This window comes from Fistularia commersonii, chromosome 12 (assembly GCF_037954325.1).
Source record: "Fistularia commersonii isolate RoL2024-O1a breed Wild chromosome 12, RoL_Fcom_v1.0, whole genome shotgun sequence".
Classification (NCBI taxonomy): domain Eukaryota; kingdom Metazoa; phylum Chordata; class Actinopteri; order Syngnathiformes; family Fistulariidae; genus Fistularia; species Fistularia commersonii.
The window spans coordinates 10,130,251-10,153,637 of NC_141295.1; the positions used below are offsets into that span (position 1 = coordinate 10,130,251).

Genomic DNA, 23,387 nt, shown 5'->3' on the forward strand with positions numbered 1-23,387 from the left:
ACTCTGCACTTCGGCCATAGCCTCACCCCCAACCCCCCTCTGCCTGTGAAAACAGGAAAGGGTGATGAAAACTAAAACAGATGGTGAGGGAGAAAGGAAAAGCGGGATGGAGGGGGGTGGGAACTGCGGGCTGAAAGTGATCTCAGAACGAGAAAGAGAAGAAAATAAAAAATAATGAGTCACAAAATGGGACTATCAATTCATGATGTTTGTTTGAGGATTTTTATCAAGAACATTATACACTGATAAAGATGAAGGTAAATGTGTTGGAATAAACCAGGAAGGCTTAAAAGTTTAAACTGGCCTGAAGAAAAATGTTAACTCTTTGTTTTCTATTCCAGCACACATGGGTGTATATTTTGGTTTATTGCCTTCTGATGATGTGATGATGCAAATATAAATCGACACCGGAGCAAGTTTCATTAATTCACAGTTGTGTTTTGGGCAAGACACTGATAAATATTTCACAAGCTCAGGTTTCTTGCACTCTTACGTGCCCCGGCGATGTAGATTGTATAAACGTTCTGAGTTCTTCAAACAAGCAATCCAAGAACAGTTGAACAGAACAAACAGCGTAACTATAACTAACAGACAACTGCAATGTAATATACACAGGATAGGATAGGATAGGATAGGATAGGATAGGATAGGATAGGATAGGATAGGATAGGATAGGAAAGGATAGGATAGGATAGGATGGGATGGGATAGGATTGCAAAGATGGGATAGGATTGAGTAGGACAGGGTAGTAAAGTATGGGATATGATGGAGTAGGATGGGGTATTATAGGATAGGATGGGGTAGGATGGAGTACGATAGATAGGATGGGGTAGGATGGAGTGCAATGGATAAGATAAGATGGGGCAGGATATGATAAAATATTAAAAGCTAGGACAGGTTTGATGGCGTAGGGTAGGAAAGGATAGTGTAGAATAGGATAGGCAAGGATAGGATAGGAAAGGTGAAAGCACAACATCACCAATACACAACACACACACATACGCACACAGCAAACACACATCAACTGATAATCATCTGTTATCCTTTATCAGCCGGCTGTTATCCAAGTCCGTGCATAAGGATATTATTTATTATTGGATGCATCTCTCTGAGTAGTTACTGGAAGCTCATGCTGAATGCTGGGAAGTGAGCAAATAAAGTTTTATAGACTTTTGTCTTATTTATTCAGTTTTTTTTTTTTATTATAATTACTGTTTTGTTTGTCTTTCTATCATTATCAATTTCAAATGATATGTATTTGATTACTGTGTTAACCAGTCTGGCTCAAGCTCTGAGCATCATCAGTGACCTTGCTCTCTGGCTACAGGGGTTGCCGACGTCCAGAGCAGTCGGCTTCTTCGTGTTTTAGTTATCAAGAGTATTTTTGTGAAAGAATTACTAGAAATGCTTTTTTTTTTTTTTTTAAATAAAGACTGCGGGAATTTAACATTTTATTCGTGATGTTAATTGTGATGGTCCACGACAGGAAACTGAGCGATTATAATTCAGGGTCATCATTCGGAAGAAATTCATTGAATTACTTACATGATTAACATCCTGAATAAGGATTGCTTTGAACATCCTCTTCATGAGATCATAACTGTCTTTTCTTTGGGTAATGTTATATAAGGAGCAACATTTCGAATGCCCTGCAGAGAACTAAGATGCTGGGTTTTCTCTTCACGCTGCATAAAATAAACTGATTGTATTCATCACACCATGCCCCTCTTTCCTATAAGAATTACCAATTTTCCAAGATGATCATTACATTGCCAAGATACGACTCTATAAGTGGAATGCAAATGGTGATGTAAAATGGCATTTGGAAGCTGCATGCAAAATTCAATACTGAAGTTGTGGACAATGCAAAAAAAAAAAAAAAACAAGAATAATTACATTTTAAGGAAAATTACTTTTTAATGTTAGTACGGTAAGTGCCTTGCTTTAGTAAAGAGAACAGCGAGCCACTGACAAGTCCAACATTAACGCAGAAATAAGGAAATAAGACGAAAATTAAAGTCTGTTATTATTTAACACCGTAAAATGAATGGAGGGACTGCAGAAGATGGGGGGACCGGACTTTATGGTCAAAATGAATCACCTTTTTGTCGAGGCTAGGGAAGATGGATGGATGGGATGGGAGACAACAGAGAGATGAGATAGTAAAGAAGATAGAAGGGAAAAAGAATGAGACAAGGTGGATGAGGCAGCAAAAGAGCTTTCGGGATAAAGTCCGTTTGAAGTCCACAAGTAATTTTCTAACATGGCCAATACACCGTGGCAAAGGTAGAACAACAAAGATTTTGTGCGTTTGTGTGCTCACCACACACACACACACACACACTTCAACATCCACACTTGCTGCCTCAAGTGCCTCAAATTCATGTGGGTGAGATGGAGAGAGAAAGCGAGAGTGTGCTGAAAGGTACTCGGGCCGTGACACACTCAAGTATCAGTAAGGGACAAGTAGTGCATTGTGAAGAATCTCAGTGGAAGCCATCAATCCGGCATCATATAAATAGAATGCTATAATTTACAGGCTTTCGACAATTTTCAGCAGCAGCTCTCTGCCTATGCAGAAGTGAACAACCTGAATCATTAAACGTTTCTGCGTTGACAGAATGCTCCCAGGTGACACTTTTATATAACAAACTTGCCTCAATTCTTATGTACCCACGGCATGTGAGATGATGCGACATAAAGGAATTCGGATTTTCGATAAAAAATGCGATTGATTGAATCCGCTATGTGGCCACAGTAAGCCGTTACCCCAGAGTTGTGTAATCTTATTTGCATTTTCCAAAGATTAAATGCAACTGAAGACAAGTCTTTAAACAGCGAATGATTAGTACCTGTTTTATAATCATAAAAGCTGATAAGATAGAATGAATGACTGTAGCACGTACATCACAAAACAGATTAAGCATGGCCACATCTCTGTTCCCCCCCTTTAACCCAGTGGATCCCGCTGGGGCAGATAATCTGGGAAACGCTACAATATCAGAACCTCCCTGGCTTGCCTGAGAAGCCTTGTGAGACCCTCCAGAGATATGAGGCATTGATATCAGGACCAATTATGTGGTATGGATACACATGCACGCTCTCCGTCCTTGGCGAGTGGCTAAAAAAAGGGGGAGTGGGTGGAGGGGGGGGGGGGTGAACGTGATACTGAGGAAACATTGGGTAGTCTGAACATTCTCTGATTTTATCAGCCAATCAAGGTCTGGTCTGAAAATTGGAGAAGATACAGACATAGGGAGTGTTGTAACCGCAGAAGCTAAAACATACCGAAGAAGGGTAGTTTCACCAGACACACTTATCAAATCTTACGGGTGCTAACCCCCCCTTCTCCCGAGAAACGTTAATCAAAAGTAACATATGAACATTACGACTAAAAAGGTGTGTGATAGCATGGTGTGTTACAGAGGGCAATTTACAGGTTTTAATTTCCATACATCCAGCTTTGTCACCTTGTAATGATCATACTGTTTGTACTGAAGTCGGTGCTACTACACACAGACTGCTATTAATTACACAAGGAATAAAGTAAAAAAAATCATTAAAACATAGAATTTATAAATAAATATATTATTATGTATGTATGTATGTCAGGGTGAGTGCATGTAAACACCTACATATACAGTATATAAATATATATATCTATCTATATAGATAGATAGATAGATAGATAGATAGATAGATAGATAGATAGATAGATAGATAGATAGATAGATAGATAGATAGATATATCAATATGCATGTATTTCATATAGTATACTTTGCTGCTATATAATTTTGATGTCCATTCATTCTGTGTTGAAATGTAAAATCATTGGTTAGGGCTTTATAAACCTATATACCTGTAAAGATATATATACAGGTGTGTGTATTGTGTGAGTATGTATACATATATATGTAAATTTAATTATACACTTGTATATGTGGTTACCTGAGGAATAAGTATTCATTATTCTTTTTGTTAATTTTAATTGCATATTTATTTACGAAAGATAACTCTCTTATAATGTAATAAGGACTAATTTAAAACAAAATGGTACTCAACTAATTGCAATAATTACATTTCACCTGAATGAGTTCTTGTTTTGATTTTTAGACCTCACTCACTGATTTATTTGTCATTTGTAATTCATTAATTTTTTTTTAACTTAAATATTCAGTTAAGTGGCAGGCCCGTATTCAAGGTGCGCACACACAAACACAAACACACACACACACGAGAATTACTATGCATTTAACACAAGTCTTTTGCCTCTTAATATATACCATGCTTATATAATAAGCATCATTTCTGAATTACCAAGACAAAAATATAATACACATGATATACAATTGCTTTTTCTCTTAGTCACCTCCAGAGGATCTCTCAAGATTAAGTTTGGCCTCTGGCTCCACTAATTGGAGCTTTAAATCAGGTGTAGCCCCAAGGCGTATGGTGTGTATGGGCCTGCTTGTGTGTGTGTGTGCACGTGAATGTACCTACGAACGCACATCTGTATAAATAATGGATGGGCATGGGCTGCGGAAGAGTGGCCACATAAGCTGCAGCAGCTAAAGTGAGTGCAGAGATGGAGGCAATCACAATCGGAACGCTGGCACACGTCGGTTCGATTTAAGAGAGATTTGCTATGCGGGGATGGTTGTTCTGGTAATTGTCAATAAAGAGGTAATACATCAGCCGGATAAAATGTAATCCATAATTTCCTCACTTTACTCACACACCTCGTAATATAGGTGGGTGTTTCAGAACTCATTCATATCCACTCTCTTGCATTTTGTCACGGGAAAAATGGCCAACAAGTAGACCGGGTCCCCTGATATACCAGTTTAGTGGATGGTCTGTCTACCCGCAGCGGCATATCAGCGCCGCGCACATGTGGTAATGTCTCATTGGATTTTCGAGACGATTGTTTGAAGGATAGTCACGCTGCCGGTTGTCTCACAGGGGTATCTTTACAGCTAACCTAAAGTTGTCAGTGTGGCCGCCTCAGTTCATTTTTCACCAGAGGTATGATGTCTTAACCTGTGTACGTAACCTGGCAGAACTCTCACATCCATCCCTTGCGCACGCTGTAGCTCTCTTCATTCCCGGCTGTGCCTCATCGTTCAACCCTGGCTCTCTTTTTTTTTGTGCGCGCTTGCTCCACCTCCCACATTGTCTGTGTTTTATAGCCCTGTCAGCAGTCAAAAGAGATCAATCCACGGGGGCGTAGAGGTGACGGATCCTGCCCATCTTAGCTTTGAACATGCCATGCTCGTGTTTTACCATGCGGGTTCCTGTTGTTCTGTATGCCCAAAGGCTCTCGTTGTCATGCGGGGAGGAAATAAAAATAGACCGGCTACGTAAAAGCAAAAGAAAAAAAAAACAGGGATCCGTTACTGGCAGTTTCCTTGGTCAGTGTGTCAGCATCCTACAGCATCCTATGATCCATGAGGTGTACCAAAGGAAATGTCTTTCATTGCTGACAAAGGCCGTGCACACCAACACGATGGTGCTTTTGAGTGTAAACTCACTTGTCCTCAATTTCTATTGTGCGATGTTATATAAAACAATTCTCAGGAGAGTTCTCTCACCACAGAAGGCCGTGCGCGCTCATCAGTCACAGCTAAATAGAAACAATAGGCCTGTTTAGATTCAAAGGAGACCCACATGAGAAACTTCACAATCGCATCGCACCAAAATGGATATCGCTCCATTTCGGAATTCATCCAGACACCAGACTGGGATGAAAGCAATATAAAAGAAATAATAATAATAACACATGGAAAACAGAAGAAAGAACTTGAAGTCATAACATTTAACAACATTCACAGTTTCTCATGGCGAAATGGAGAATTAGCTGCATCCTACTAAGACGTTCGATTGTGTTATTGTTAAATTGCAATAAGCCAGCCTTACTTCCTTCATAAAATAGATACTTCATCAGAAAAAGTACAAAAACTTTTGCTTAAGGAAAAAAAACACTCAAACTATAAAAACTAATTACCAAACTCGTACAAATAAATCTCAAGGAAAGCATGAAAATTTTAGATACATTTTACAAAACTAAAATGTGCCAACTTCAGTGAAACCAAAAAAATAGATCAATGATAAAGTTAAAACTGGTTAGGGCGTATTATAATTATTACAACACAGCCATGGAATACTTTTTTATTATTAGTGCTATAATCAATTTGATTTTGTCTTCAGGCCAATCTACAACGATGAGGGCTGAAAGGATAAGGTAGTTTGAATGTAAGAGTGACCTTGACCTTGACCTTCAACTATGTTTGCCAATGTTTCTCAAGCTTTTCTGATTTCACAATGTTTTCAACGTAAGAAAAAAAAAAAAGGAAATCACAGTCACCTTGACGATTTACCGCTAAATCCATTCAGCGCTTTTTGAGTCCAAGGTGACATTTGTACTAAATAAAAAAACATGAAGCTTCCAGGCTATATTTGATGCTGGTGCACAAGATTGAAAATAAAGCCCAAGGAGATGATGAACTGACTTTCTCTTTGCAGGTGATAATAATGGGCATTAAATAAGTCTGCCAGTATGCTTAAAAACAAATGTACCAACATAATAAATAATAACATAATCATTATTTTAACCGTAACTCAAAGCAATAGTATTTGTACTGTAAAATACAATGTCAGTATTCGAACCCATACATTTGCATTATTATGACGCATGATATAAAGGTCAAAATGCCCTTTTAAATGATAGTCTAGGTATAGGTGGAAATACAGTATGTGTGCTCGCACATCAGTTATGTATTTATATCTATATATATATATATATATAATATATATGTATTATGATTTGTAGCAGAAGAGACACGCACAGTGAGGGTCATAGATATTTGTACACCATAATGCAACTTAATGGTAAGTTGCAATTCGAAAAAAGCTATGATAATTCTATGAGTGCCATTTTTTTGACCTGGTGCAGGATTTACATTCTAAAACAGTTGGGATAATATGGTGAATCTGGCCTCTGTCTGCCAATGTCTAATGTAGCTTCTGAAGTATGAAGTTGTGTGTCATTGCGCTCATAAATACACGCTCTTTAATATCCCCTGTGACCATGGAAGGCAGCCCAGCATTCACACACCTACCAACCGTGTCTCCTCAGTGGATTTTCAATTACCGCTAAGTATTCTAACAAACCCAGTGCAGAGCAAACAGAAAGGCAAGAGGGTCCGAACCCGGAGACCTAGATAAAACCGAGACGGGCGGATTCTGATGATTGCCTGGCAACATCACATTTTCAAATGTAATCGTTGTTCCATGTTCCTCTACCATGAATGTTTGGGTAGGCGAGGTCGCAAACATATTTTTACATTATTTATATTCATTCTAAAGCTTTATGACCCTCCCAACACTCTAATTAACCTTTCCCACACTCTTATAAACATTTCCGATACTCTTATAAACACCTCCTATACTTTTAAACACTTTTTGCACATACATAATTTACATTCGTGACATACATAAACATATGAAACGTTTCCCTTCTCCCCCGCTTTTTCTACAATGGTTACCATCTATCTCCGCCACTTATGTTCAGTGCCAGATACCTTCGAGGTGCAAGACATTTGGGCATCACAGTAGGGATTGAAATAAATGAACTTTCACATATAATTCACACAAACACAGCACTGCAGGGTAACACTAGAAGTGGAGATCGCACATCGATGTGAAATGGACAAAGATAGAGGCTGAATGCATGCTGTGTGCTAGAGATGCAACAGAATTGGCTACAGTCGCTGAGCCAATCAGGACCCAGAATACAGAACACCACGCTCTGGTTGGTTGTTACCCTAGACAATAAGTTTTACAAATCCCTTGTTTTAACCAATCAGTTAGGTCAATGGATTAATGGATCTATCTATCTATCTATCTATCTATCTATCTATCTATCTATCTATCTATCTATCTATCTATCTATCTATCTATCTATCTATCTATCTATCTATCTATCTATCTATCTATCTATCTATCTATCTATCCCTTGACAGTCCCTTTTATTGAGTTATTTTTTCAGGTAGTTTATTTTATCTATCTATGTTGTTTTTTTTTTTTATTTCCAACATGTTTAGTTGTCATTCTCCTAACATGCTCATTATGGAGAAGGCAAAAGTATACATAAGTATACCAAATTTTATATTTATTTGGGTTTATTTTGACTCTCAACGTAAAAATAATGTTGACATTGGCTGAATAGCCCAATCAGTGAAGAATATCTCAATTTTTTTAAGCTTTAGAAACTCAAGTTACATTCACGGTATGTTTTGGATAATGATCCATCTACATTTCTACCGCCCGGCATCATCATCAATGAGCACGAGTGATCCCAACTGATTCGCAGCCGTGCACTTGGATATTTCTGTGAATGCTATAGCATGAAAGCACTGCGTCCAAAGTTCTTTAAGCAGCGGAATTTGATTAATTGGGGGCATGGCTAAATAATCCTATGCTATTTTGGAAATTAAAAATTGAACCAACGAAGCATCCAGCTCAAAGTGGTCATCCTCTGCGCCTCTTAACTCATTCGGGCATATTTAGGGCAAAAAAAGGAGAGAAAAACAAATCCATAAGAAGGTCAGCTCTAAGGTCATCACTTCTGAAGTCACAAACATCACAGATGTCCAAATGAGGCAGCTTTCACTGGGAGGAAGATGCCAGCATCTAAAAGGGTTTTTTTCTACTAGTTACAGTCTCCATCTACAGGATCCAGCTGTTAAAAATCCCAAAGGATCACGAGTCAGTGATCTGCTCTGATTCTGCCCCCGTGCCTCCAAACACGCCAACATGTTATTCATTACTGGTGTCACCATCCTCAGTAACTTGTGTTTTGATTTTAATGTTGAAGAGAAGTATGCTGCACAGGAAAGGGACAAAGAATTAACATGGATTGAAGTCGTAGTGCAAGGGCTCTGACTAAAAAAAAACAAACTATATTCACCTTTTTCAGATAAACACATTGACTGGGTGACAAAGAGGTCCATGTGTTTTTTTTTTTTTAATTTTGAAAAAAATGCCACAATGGCCGCTGTTTCAGGTTAACCCTACTTGGACTATTTTCACTTCCTGTTTGATCGTTTGGCCAAAACAGAGCTTGAGTGATGACTCTTTAATCACATTTGTTTCGATTTTTAGGTCAAATAAGAAGAAACACGTCGCTGTCCAAAAATCAAAAGTCGTGATTCTCATACGAAGAATGGAAACAAAATCATTCATTTAGAGCTTTTTGGGAAAGCCATTTGTCACCCTTTCTTAACACTTTTCTTACCTTAGCTGCTACAAACACAGCTGTTAGGAGAAGACGCAGACATATTGGCCCGCTGAAGGGGATCCATTATTGGAACAATTTCTATCATCTAACAATAGCTGTGGTGTTTTCTGGCAGCTTACCGCATGCGGCACCGCACATTTTTGAAAGGTTTCTATACCTTTCTCTTTGCTTTCACTCTTTTCTTCATCACAGCAGGAGTGACAGCAATACAGATCTAGTTTTGTTTTGCTTTTGTTTTTTTTCCGGACAGTTTCACAACATTAGATTTCGGTAAACAACAGGAATGTTATAAAACACAAGCTACTGATATATTAAAAGGGAAGGACTCTAGAAAAGAAGAAGTTGAATTGGAGTGACCTTACTTGTACTCTACTTGATGAATGTGGTGCTGAAACACTTTGGTATTTTTTAGTGCACGGCTGAGTAATGCACTATAAAGTGGCCACGTTTTTACCAGGAGGTTTTACACTACACTGTCCTATGGGAGGAAATACTGAAGACCTGAACTGAAGAGAGAATATCATCTCGAGTCAAATGACAGGATTAATGGATGCAATTTAGGGTAAAAAACGTTTAGGATTTCTTAAATGCAGCGCTTCTCCAACAATCAACAGCTAACATGTATAATAATAATAATGATAATGATAATGATAATAATGACAGCAATAATATTTATTGTTACTATTTTTAATATTACTATTATTATTTTTATTAGTAATAGTAGTCGTATTTATAGTATCATTGTCATTATTTTTATTTAATTTATCTTTGTTATTCATTAATTTATTTTTTTTATGTACTCCATATCTTTTAAGCTGGTTTGCAGGACTGCTGGAGGCTATCTTGGCTGTCATTGGATGAGGCAGGGTTCACCCTGGACCGGTCACCGGGCAATTGTTATAATTACTATCATTATTATTATTATTATCATTATTATTATTATCATTAACATTATCATTATTATTATTAGTAGTAGTAGTAGTGGTAGTAGTAGCAGTAGTAGAAGTAGTCATAGTAGTTGCAATAGTATTAATTATCAAATAATTATAATAGGTATATGAAGTTTTCTTTAAAGAAATAAAATAAAATAATAAAATAAAAAGACAAAGTCTTCTGTATTAAATAATCCAGTCTTTGAGATAACTAAATGTTGCATGCAAATGATTATAACCATCAGATCCGCTAAGCTTTAATTACATTTTTTTTTTGTCAATAGCAGTAACATTAACACAGCACTGGTGCATTAAAGTAATGCATTTACCACATCCAACAGTTTTAGTGAGAATTACAGTAATGATCTCAGCTGCTGGGAGAAATCTGTAGTAGCCAAAATATTTTCCACTTTCTTTGCTGGGTTTTGATAAAAAGGATTCCAGAAAAGGAACCTGCATGTGGTGGCGAAGGACAATTCCAGATTGCACTTAAAAAAGCAATCCTTAACAGAAAAATGCAGATTCTTAAGCTCACGCTGACTGACACAGAAGGCAAATTTAGAAAATAAGACATTTTACAGTGCATTTGTAAACCTCCTTTTTTCATATTTTTATGTTTAACTTCCTTTGCTATATAAAAACAGAAAAATGGGGAAAAAAAGGGCTGAGCACTTTGAAATGAATCAATTTGTAGAAAGTGTGATTATTTTAAGTGTGTTAAAATATTTTCCCCCATTTGAAATCATTAGTTATAAGTACAACTAACGATGAGTAATGAGTTATGTTCATTGTGTTATTGTTTTTTTCTTCTTTCCTTCCTAGTTGCCCATTATGATTTAATATAATATATATATAATATAAATAAGCAAATCAGGCCATGATTAAATGCCACAATAACTTTGTGAGATGTGAATGGAGAACTTTAGAGGAACTTTTGTGTTTTTACCCAGTAAGAGAGGTCTCCCTTTCCATACTTTTATTAAAACCTCAAGAAACCTTTAATGAGCCTGCATTAAAATGAAAATATTTCCAAATATATATTACACTTTACGGTAATCCAACCAGATGACAAAGTTTATTTTTGTGCGCTAGTTGCAAGCCCACTCTTCAATATTCTTAAAATATGAGACTAGAGATTTAATGTCAACTCAAGTATAGCACCTGCCAAATAGCGTCTGGGTTTGCATCACGTCTTATCTAAAGTAATATTTTTTAAAAAGAAAAATACATGCGTGTATCTACTGACCTATGTGACATGATCTTGTATGCATCCGGCAAATAGCATCTTGTGTTCTCCATCTGGGCGGGGTCGGAGTCGCAGATCTTGTCATCGGTGCGGCCGTAGTTGGCGCTCTCGATCATAATGACATCGGTTCCAGGGCAGCGGAGTTCGATGGGATAGGATTCGCACGACAGCTCCCTGCGCACCACCGCCATGGGAATAGGGGCACGGCTGTATCCTGGATACACACAAATAAACAAATTTGTATGAGCATATTGTCCAACGTGACAGCAACTGCTTTTCCTGCAGAGTTTCCCCAGAGCTACATAACGTAAATATATATTGTAAAAGCATTTCCTCAATTTTATTTATATCCGTATAATTTGAGTTATCTATATAAAAACAAAGCCATTAACAAAATACCCAAGGCTTACAATTGTCTCAAATATTGATGATTGCAGTTTGCAGTTTTCTCTTTCAGACAACAGTCGAGATAAAACTGATCCCCTGGTTATTTCAACAGCTGGCATTTACAGCTCAGATCATAATGGTTATTATATTCAAATACTGCCAAATCTCTCTGTCTCTCGCTTTATATATATTCTATATGGAAATCGAAAACGTCATTAATTCTAGTAATACAAATGCTAATGATCTGTTGCACATATTTTTTCTGTGCTGAGTGAAGAGCTCAGCTTAGTTGAGCTTTTAAGCTGACGGAACAGCCAGCTGCGAGACAAACCGACAGTCGAGTTGTCGCCGATGCAGAGACATCCTGTGACCATTTTGGCAAAAAGGTTGAAAAAAAAAAGGAACATCATGTGAAAAGTAGCTAAAAAACCTGACAGGCAAGGAAATTGACTGAATATATGCTCTGCGTAGCTGCACTGTAATCCAGGTCAATGCACAGGTTGCAGTTTAAAAGAAATCCTAAAAATGGTAGCTGCGATAACACCATGTGACACTATTGGAACATTCTAACATGATCTTTTGCAAAACATTTGCTATCTTATTTTGATAGAATATTTAACCTTCAAAACATTTGATATCAGATGCCACTGCAGCATTTCCTTAACACAGATTTAAAGGAGAAGTTCAGAAAACCATGAAAGTCACTGTAGGCCGTTTTTGAAAAGCGTCTGCTCTTAAAAAAAAAAAATAAAAAAAATAAAAAAATTGTCACGTTTTGATCAGCCCTATTGTTAAATTTAATTATGTGTTGTATAATCAAAGTAGGTAAATATTATTTTCATGGTCAGGGTTAAGTGTGGTTATATGCTAGTGGTGGACTGGCTGTTCCCAGGCATGAGGGTTGTTACGGAGCAACTGAGATGTTGTTGTTGTAGTCTGTTCCTGAGTCCATATATATTCCTCGGAGGACCGGTGTATACCCATGGTATTTTTTTGTCTCTGCAGTATATGAGTATATTTTATAATACCAATTTGTAATATATGGTTGGTTCATTTTACACAAATTAAAACTACCAGAGGATACCTTTTCGGTGTTTATAAAATATACATTGCTATGTATACATCATTTGAAAAGCCATAAAGGATTAAAATCATGCATCTATTAAATATATGGGCACAAGTAACAAAGGATCATTTATGCATGACTTTTTTTTTCTTCTCTTTTTCAGTCAAGGGAATCATCACGTCTTTAAAAAAAAAAAGGATACACACGCAAATGAAAGCAACTGACAGCTACCTTGGGCTTCGAAATTCAACCTCCAATACCCCCTTAAAAGCAGAGAACGGAGCAACTTACCCTGCTCTTCCTATCATGGTTACCATGGAAACCCTGTCATTCCCTCCCCTGGCTCTCTTATTGGTTGGAGAAAAGTCATGGTTACACAAATGCAGCAAAGAATCTGAATGAGCTCAATGACACTCTGTCCGGGTTCTACTTAATACCGCCCTTCACCACATTAAACACACATGCGCTGGCACACACACACACACACACACACACACACATCCTTGACTGATGGCATGTCGAGGCATAAATTCTCAAACCCAGTGTCTGCGTGTTACTGGAGGCCACTGAATTTCTAATGGCAGGTAAATGATCAGAGGTAAGACCGATATATAAACGACATTTGCAGAAAAATGTTCTCATCAATGTGCACAAGCGTTCAAATGTGCACGTAGCAAACAGTATATACAATCATAACTGCAGGTTATGATTAGACACACATCGAATTCAGACATAATTGTAAACCAAAGCGAGGGATGTCTACAAGGGATGTCTAAATTTATTACACGACGGTTGGGCTCGGTGGTTACATCATGCCCGCATTAGCATGAATGGAAATTTAGGAGAGGGAGTTAATTCAAGCGTGAGGTGGATCAATATGCAATATTCTAAGGCGACCGTCTAGACTGGCTCTGGATCAGATGTCTTTGTGGCGTTGCCTTACACGGACCCGTCAGGCATAAGAAAAAAAAAAAAGAGTATTATAACACATGCATAACGGTCATGGAGAATACTGTGACTTTCACATGCTGTTCCATCTCGCCTGACACATTTCATGCTACTTCATTAGCAACCTCACCTATAGAACTACCACTTCATATATATATACACGTTTTAACTTGCCTTCGAGGGACTCACCGTACACGTATCTCCATGACTTATCACATCTCTGTCACCAAACAACCATCACACGACACGTAATAATAAACATGTACAATTCAGAAACACACGCAATGTTTGCTTTCCATTTTGCACATATGCGGCAACGTGTGAGCCGGCAAGAGCATGTTAATGTGTCATTAGTTGTGTAAGTGGTGACAGAAACTTGGCAGCTACAGATAGTCCGGACAATCTTATTCAGACACTCATTGCCTCGGGGGTCGAAACAAAAGGATATTGATTTTTACATTTGGGCCAAGAACAAGAGAGTGGTGAAAGAGGTGGATAGATGGAAAGTAGAAAGCGAGGGCGAGAGAGAAGAGGCGAGAGATTTACAATGTGATCTCTCACTTGAGCGGCCAAAGGGTTGAGCCATCGCAGGTGTCTATTATATCTACGTGGGCTGTCCGCGTTACAACAAAATGACACATTTCCAAGTTATTTAAAGATAAGGCTGAAAAATATTCTATTTTTTAACCCAATCCCTGTGAGAATTGCTGCAGATATCTTGGACTGTGATTTTAAGCTGAAATGATTTAAGAAAAATATATAGAAAAATTCTTTGCGCACCAAATAAACATCTGTTGAAGGTTCAGGGCCAGCGATTCAGCGTATAAGAGTAAAAAAAAAATTCCCCAACTCCCATTATGTACAATCTATTGAAAAATTTTACTCATAGACCCTCATCCTTGGGGAGTATTGAAAAGGGTCCATTGCTGGAGGCTTGTCACAATAAATTAAATTTACACAGAATGGTGATGTGGGGATACTTTTCTTGTCATTTTTGAAAAAAAAAGGAAAAATTGATATTAGATGGAATTAAATATTAGATTGTTTAGATAACGGCTGCATGAGAGACGTGGACGTTTCATTAAAATTCCTCCGTAAGCATTGAGGTTGGTTGTTGAACAGTGGCAGTTTAATTACACACTAGCTAAGGAATAATTCAAAGAGCTATAACAAAGTTAGGGTGATAAACAATATAGTCTAAAAACATGACAGATTTCTCTGGTCTCTGATCAATCTCCACAACCATACAACATGTTTTATATTGATCTTCCCCCTCGATACAAATAGTTTCTGAGCCAAATATGATGTATCGCACAAATTTAACTTTTAGATGCCTGGAAATGGCTAAAAGTATCAATGCAGAATCATCATTGTCCCATCACTTATCTGGTGCCAGGATGCGGTTCGAGCCAACTGAGTAGAAGTGACTTGGGCGTCTCTATCTCCATTAACACATTGTATCTCTTCCTCGGGGAGCCCCAACCAGTTCCCAGGAAAGATGGGAAAATTCCCTCCAGCATGTTCTGGGTCAACCGCTGGGTTCCCCTGCCAGTTGGATATGCACAGAATATCTTTCAAGGGAGCTGTTCCTTATCAGATGTCTGTACCACCGAAAACCAAGTCCCTTCAAGGTTAAGGAGCACTGGTTTTCACTCTGACCTCCCGCTAAACGTTATCTTCACAACCTCCAGCGCCTGCCGGAGGTGATATGGAGATGAGGCCATTGGGACTACGTCGTCTACCAAGAAAAGCAGGTCCTGAGGTTCTCTGACAAGACATTCTGTTTCCCCGAAAAGTGAAGGGAAATCCTGGCCATGAAGCCCATAGAAAGAATGCGTGGCAAAGGGCGGCCCTGTCAGAAAGCAACACCACCCGGAAACATGTCATTGGAGGATTGGGACAGAGCTCTTGCACTTTTGTCCATTAATGGAGCAGCTCGGAAGATGACCCGGGACCTCGTACTCAAAATCCCTGATGGCATTGCCTCCTTTTTCAGCACGCTGGCACGAGCTCTCCTGTAGATGCTGAGTAGTGCGATTCCCCCACTGATGTTGAAACGTACCCTCAGGTTCCACTTTTTTTTTAGATTGCGACAAGAACACAAGTCTACCAATCCCTAGGCGACCTCGTGTGACACTGAAGAGGCATGTCAGCCAAAACACATTCCTGCACGCTCAACATCTCCAGACGAATCTCATCCACACCAACACCTCACCACCGAGGGGTATAATGTCTGACCTCCATATGGACAAAGGCCGCCACAGCATCTTCTTTCAACAGTGTAGGCCAAGACCTGCTTTCCTTTTTTCATTCGTCAACATAGCAAGAACCTTCTGGATGCCAACAATATTCATTATTGTAACCCTTTTTTTTTTTTTTTTGAGGGGGAGGGCTTATAAATCAAATTTTCAGATTTCTAATACAATTATCACACCAACTATGAGTAATGTGTCTTGTCCTCTCTATTAAGAATCTTTTATTGTGTTTTTTGACTTTTAAACTTTATGTCTACGGGGGAATTTATTGCTTCAGACAAGAGAGGCTAATGGACAAGCTGCGTTCACCAAAGTTTCGCAGTGCCTCAGGTGATGATCATTTGTGTACGCTGGGTTCATATTGCAAATCAATCCCATTTTGAAAGTTGACTTTTAAGCGTAAAAGCTTGCGATGGCAGATTTATGACGGTGATCCGGGAAGGTCAAACAACCACAATTTCCAGTGAAGCGAACTTCAGAATAAAGATTTCCCCCGCATAGCAGAGCAGCGACCGCTGCTATCTTCAGTGAATAAATGTTCTTTTAGTATGATTTCAAGTGAATCAACCAATTGAACAAATTACTAAAGAAGACCAGGATGCAAATACATTTAACATAACGTAACGCCCTTACTTCCCACTGCCACAGAGTACAAAACACTGTCCAATTGCCAGTGGTTAGAATTACAGAGCCCGATAGAGTAAGTGTATGGGTCTTTTTTCTTACTATTTCCCTCCTCAATTGAGTTTTACTTTACTGTAATGAGAAATCCAAGCTAGCTTTTAGTATCTGGAAAAAAAAAATCAGCAGCCAGAATTAAATTGTGCAGAAAACGTCGTTGAAGCTCAGAGGAAGAATTCATGAAGCGCTATTTCCGTTATTAACAAGTCATGTTGATAGGTTTACTTGCGATGAGCATACTGTGTGCCGCCTGCCTATTTTCCATCGGGCAGAAATGTGTCCTCAAGCTGAACCGCCTTTGTTTCACCAAATCATTTCTTAGTGTTACGGTTCGCATATGTCGACTCCAGGCACTGATACAAGTATCTTTGACTGAAACTCATCTTCCTGTTATGCTTTTTTGTGTCTGTATATCTAAAACGCTGCCTGTGAACATGTCCTGTGTTTTTTTAAGGAGCATATTTGTCCATGTGCGTCTAAAGTGCATCATTTCAAGCGCGCCATCTGAATGTTTGCACGTAAGCAGGCATGTGAACCACCACAGGAATAAGCTCGTGTGTGCAGCAGCTTTTCCTCACAACAGTTTGATTGACAGAGGCCATTAATAGGATTAAGTCCAAGTGGGCCAGAGCTCCCTCTAGGAGTCTTCAAAGCTCAGCCATCATAGAGGAGGGGAGCAAACACACAGACAACCTCCCTGGAGTGAGAGAGAGAGAGTGTGTGCTTGTGTGTGAGTGTGTGCACGTGCACAATTGAGGATAATCGTACAGTTGTGTACACCTCTGTGTTTTTGTATTTATATATGGTCAGAGTGAAAATACTGTATGTCCTCTATCAGAATGATATTCATTCATTATCTATAGCGCTTATCCTGCCTCTGGAGTCAATCCCTGGTGACATAAAGCGAGATATAGGCGAGTTATATCAACTGCTCGTGGCAAATCAATCACAGGGACGCGTGTAGAGACAAACAGTCATTTACTCTCTTGCACTTGAGGACAATTTAGAGTCTTCTATCAACCTTTTGCGTGTCTTTGGATGGTGGAAGGAGGCCAGAGATACCAAGCCGGGACACAGAATAAGCAAGTCACCCTTGGATTCAAACCAGGAACCTTCTCGATATAAATTGACAGATCTAACCGCTGCCACACCACAGCAGCAATAAAAATAACATATTCTATTTTTTTGTCAATAAATTAATAAAATCAGCTCCTATGAAGGGAGTGACAATGATTAAGTGCAGTGCATAAATCACGACAATTATAACCTCACCAAGATTGAATTAACAAAGATGTGTTTACAGCTGGTGTAAGATTGGGGATTTGCATATATAAAATATATTTTGGCAGAGTAAACAAACAACGACAGCATAACTGAATAAACCTCTCAGTGACACGATGTGAGTTAAGTTAAGCCCAGTTGGTTTATAGTATCTGTATTTTCATTTTCTCCTGCGTTTTCTGATCTTACCAATGACGATGGAAGAGAACAAGGTTGTGACGAAGAGATGGTATCTGGTCCACATGACGTCTCAGGTTGACCCGGAAGTAGATGGGGAGATACTTCCTGTTGACCCCCGATGGTTTCTTGGTTTAGCGTTCCGAACAGTACGCGAGTCTGCAAACAAACACATAGTGGACATTGTCTTATTTACAGGAAGAAAAAACAAAAGAGGCAGATCTAGATGATTAACACACAGACTAAATATCATAATTTATAAATCATTTTTACCGACCCTTAACCAATACAGTTTTCTCTGACACGCTGTTCAAGGAAAACCCACCGCTTGTCAGTATTTTTAATATATCATCCACTGCGAGTATATTTTGGGTAATCTCAGAAATAAAAATGGGTCGGTACATTTTTAGAGAGCTACGATTCTCCCACGATTCTGTTTTTCAGAATGTTCAATATATCTTCTGCTGGCTGAAGGTGTTGTATAACAGAATAAGGTGAGCCAACAAACAGTCCAAAATAGGTATGTATGGAATTCCAGAGTTCACATGCTTCATGACTACAACTGCGGCACAATGTAAACCATTCATCTCAACGTGTATTAATATATATATTACAAGAACAGTCTAAGTTGTTCAACTGTCAAAGTGAGCCGGGTCAGTGTAGTGTAATAATTTTATTTGCTTCTAACTGAGTTCAATATCACAGTTGGACATGGATTAGAAAAAATTACTTTTGACAGTATTGTCCAACAACACATCTGTCAAATAAATAAGGTTTCTTATTGTGGCTCTAACACAATTCTCCGGCACCATATTACTTTTTCCCTCCTGACCTTAACCCGCTTGTTTTGTCAATGCTGCCATTCTGCGGTTCTATATCTGGAGAACATCTATAAAGTTATGTAATTTAAAACAAATGTTTATTATACATCAGCAGAGCACAGGAAAGACTATCCGGCATGGATATTTATATGTATATATATAAAGTGAAATGAGACTATGTTGAAAACTGGGTGGGTGAGCCATTATTAATGCATGTATACACACAGGACGACAGAAAAAAATGACAATATGCATTGAAATGAAAAGCAATAAACAAAGCCATATCTACTTAGATGTGTTTTTTTTTGGGAGAGGCAACTAATGGTCTATCCGTCGTTTCATTTTCCATCTTTTTGCTGCCTTGCATTATGATACATCATTATACCCCAATCGAAAATAAATAAGACATTCTTGTTTTTCGACCACATATACATCTCCACGTATACAATATGCCTGCAATAGTTAAGAAAGATGAGACAATGAAACATAAAACTGAAGTGGGAGCTGACCAGGAACTAGAAAGTGAAACTTTGCCATCATCATGCTAAAGTCCATGTCAGGGTTTACTTCATTCAGTATTCAACATCACTATCAAAGTGTGAAATGTATTGATGCTCTAATCTAATTGTTCATTTCATGGTCTACCAGCAATAAACAATTAATAAGTGGGCGTTGTTTTGTTATAGCGGTGACACACTTGTAAGCATAATTTCTCCCTCATAAACCGATTAAGCTGACCAGCATTGTTCAATCTCCCACTCGCATTACAGCAACGCAATCATATTTGACAACCTCCGATAACTTAATTTCAGCGTACGTATCATGATTCCAGTAGCTATGGATTATCGATTTACGAGCCCTAACGCAATCACTCAAGTTAATGTCATGCTTTCTTTACATTTCTTATTTTATATCATTATTGTTTTCCTCATTGGGTACTTGGAGAAGCATCCTCATTTGTACCTTAGAATTCTTAGGCGAATAAAATCCCGGCTCCAGGCAACAGGCGTGTGGCGTTTGACTATGTGTGACTGATGGAGAAAGATGCTGCAGAAACCCCTGATTGGCGGGGACGGATGGAGGGCGGCAGACAGCCAGAGCCATGGGATACATATCGTCCGTAACATGGGCTACTGATCAATCAGACCGTATGATTTTGACCAGGCAGAGAAAAAGAGAATAACTGGTATATACCATAATGCCATGCTGTCAAGGTTAATTGCAAAAGTCTCCCCTGGAATGACTGAGAGAACACTAAGCTTATATATATATATATATATATATATATATATATATATATATCCTATATATCTCCGGTATCTAGAAAAGTGTCAGAAAGAAAAGCAGCTTCCCATAGCCGGTGAAGACATGCATATGCATAATTCATCCTATGATAGTCCACAAAGACATGAAGCCTCTCTCTGGTTAAAGGACAAAGAGACGGATACACCTAGAGGCATTTTTGCACGGTACAATCTGGATATAAGGGAACTCAGGCCAGACGCGCCAACTATAAGAGCCACGTCCCGGTTTTTATCGACCGTGTTCTTCTCGGGATGTCACAGAAAGCCCCGGGATTTGAAAAAAAGAATCAGTTGAAGTTATGGTTAAACAGTGGAACATCTGCTTCCTGGATGTTTGGCTCCACTGAATAAAAGGTATCAGGCCATCTCATTCTGTGTGTTGGTTATTGTGTCAAATACTTATCAGAAAACTATACAAAAAAAGATTTCAACTGTGAATATCAGCAATCTGTTGATTTTCATGTTAATTTTTTTGATTTTTTTTTCAGTCATATGCGACAAATTGCCAATAAATCAAAAGATATTTTGCAATGATGCATAGAATTTGCGCACATTTGCAAAAGAGGAAGTATTACTAAATATTAATATAATAGCGATGAAATCTCTATTGTTTATGTATTACTGTTATCAAATATTTGGATATTCCTAAATACAGTGTGGCCAGTGTGGACTTAAAATTTAATACATCATAATAGAAAGGTTATTTTATGTTTACACCGGAGAGCAAATTCATATGGTCCAGCCATTTCTGACAAATCCCAAATGGAGCTTCGAGAATAACACACATTAGACACTCATGGTCTACTCTTAAACAACATGCCCCAATTTGATTGATTAGTCTCTAACTCGGTTGAGCATGAGCAATCTGACCAGCTGTCCCCTGTAACACACAGGAGGCATGCACTGACATATGGCCGGGTGCCACCAGCCACAGCTTCCACTCCTCCATAATTCAAAAGCTATTCTATCACCCCGTATGTTGCGCCACCATCGCGCTCGTCGTTTAATTAACCCTCTCGTTTCCACCGTCGCGGCCGCCGTCTTTGCAGACTGGGCTTGTGTGACACCCTCCCACCCGTTGAGCACTTGAAAAACCTCAAATCACTCAACTCATATTCCCGATACGCAGGGGCCTCATACTCCCATATGCTCAGATAATGACTTTAAAACATGTTCCAACGACAGCTTCCAGATTGGATTGACAATGGCGTTTGCCATAAGCGCGGCCCCGTTCCCTAACCTGTTTCTTTTAATTATCCTCACGTGTTGATTGGTTTATAAATCACGAACAAAGAGGCGGTAATGTTGTTAATCGTCACGATATATGTGATGTGTTTACACCCCATACTTATTAGTTTGTCATGCACTCACAAGGTTTGGTAAACATCATATGATCTGTTTGAACCCACTTGCTGTTAAAATGATATACTAATTGAACCATATATTTTAAATGAACTCAATGTTTTCGCTATCCTGTGCTAGTTACGTCTCACTGGAGACCCTCCCTGGCAGATAGGAAACATCTGCATAAAACTGAGCAAAACATCAACTAACAAGCATGATCAGACCACAACAAATGGCCATCCCAGGATCCAAGTCCTTTGATTTCTCTGCTTTTCCTTTCCGGTCGTGCCCTAGTTACATGTGTCTCGCAGAAATCTCTTCAATTATTCCAGAAATACGGACTTACAGAGATCTGCCGGATAATATGCCAGGGAAGTTTAATTTCAAAATTGCTTACAGCAAACAAATTCTATTTCTAATACTGATGGAATTATAACAATGGTCCACCTCCCGATATATTGCATTCATCTATGTCTCAGGGGCTCAATGTCCCATAATTTTCTGAACTTAATCTGCTATTCTTTCAGGGTTGACATTAGCGGAGCTGTTGCCAGGGACACCGCACTCACAGATTTTATTGCATGCATTCATGAACTAATTGACGCAAGAGTGATTCTGTACATCAAGGCAGCCTGACCCTACGAGTGTGTGTGTGTGTGTGTGTGAGGGGGGGGGGGGGATTAGCGAGGGTCCAATCTGTTGTATTGTTTGGAGGCTCTTTTTTTCTCTAATGAGCCCTGGCTACCGATACATATCAATACATATCAGACACACACAGCCTAGAGCACAATGTAGATGCTGTGTTTGTTATCAACAGCGTGTGCGAAAAAAATACCATTCTGTGTTTCTGCGATTGTAAATGCGTGATTCTGTGTGAATAACGGACATCCAAAAAAAACAAAAAAAAAAAAAACAAAGGGTATACATCGATTACATAAAACAGCAAATAAGAACCACATAGTAGTGTGCAGAGTCTCTCGGTATTGATATGCTTTTATTGTAATAAACTCTAAATAAACCAGTAGGGGTTCAAAAGGGGTTGCAAATTGGGGGAAAGTCTGAATTCACCAATTGCCGAGATGATTTTTGGCACGTGCAGCCTAAAAATTAATTGTACCCAACATCATTCATTTTTATGGGCCAATCTGCAGCTGGAAACACCAAACAAAAACCCTGTTCTGTTCTCCAAAAATGAGCCTGGATATAAAATGGCGAGGCATCCAATAAGCATCCAGTAATTGATTAAATATATTGAAGTATTTAAAAATCTTAAGAATTTGCAGAGATTTTCCCATCCCCATTTCTTCCAAACCTATTACAATGTCAATGATAACAACAACAAAAACAATAATGTATATTATTACTTTTATTATTATATATATTTGAATGTATTTGAAAATGTATTTACTCAAGAATAGATATATCTTCTTAAGCTTCGCTAAGACCCAACAAACCATGCCGTACTAACATGAGATGCGGCAAGCATTTTTTTAGATTCTATTTCATGTTTATTCATATATATATATAACATTAATTGTAAATAGAACAAGGAAGCTATTTCTAAATTTGGACTTAACAGAGATAAACCTCAGTATAAATACAAGGCAGTCTGTTTCTCATTTACTCCCTGTAAATTTAATAATGCC

At 38.5% G+C, this 23,387-nt stretch overlaps 1 protein-coding gene across 10 annotated transcripts in view; it reads right to left on the reverse strand.

Annotated features, from left to right (window-relative positions):
• Positions 1-23,387, reverse strand: part of adgrl3.1 (adhesion G protein-coupled receptor L3.1) — a 135,570-nt gene that overhangs the window by 82,975 nt on the left and 29,208 nt on the right. For all 10 annotated transcript variants that reach the window (XM_086156968.1, XM_086156959.1, XM_086156966.1 and 7 more), the window contains exons 3-4: positions 18,285-18,431; positions 11,478-11,691 (exon numbers count right to left, since the gene is read on the reverse strand). In XM_086156968.1, the coding sequence (XP_086013094.1) occupies positions 11,478-11,691; positions 18,285-18,339 (269 nt within the window). In that variant the 5' untranslated portion in view covers positions 18,340-18,431. The remainder of the gene's footprint in view (positions 1-11,477; positions 11,692-18,284; positions 18,432-23,387) is intronic.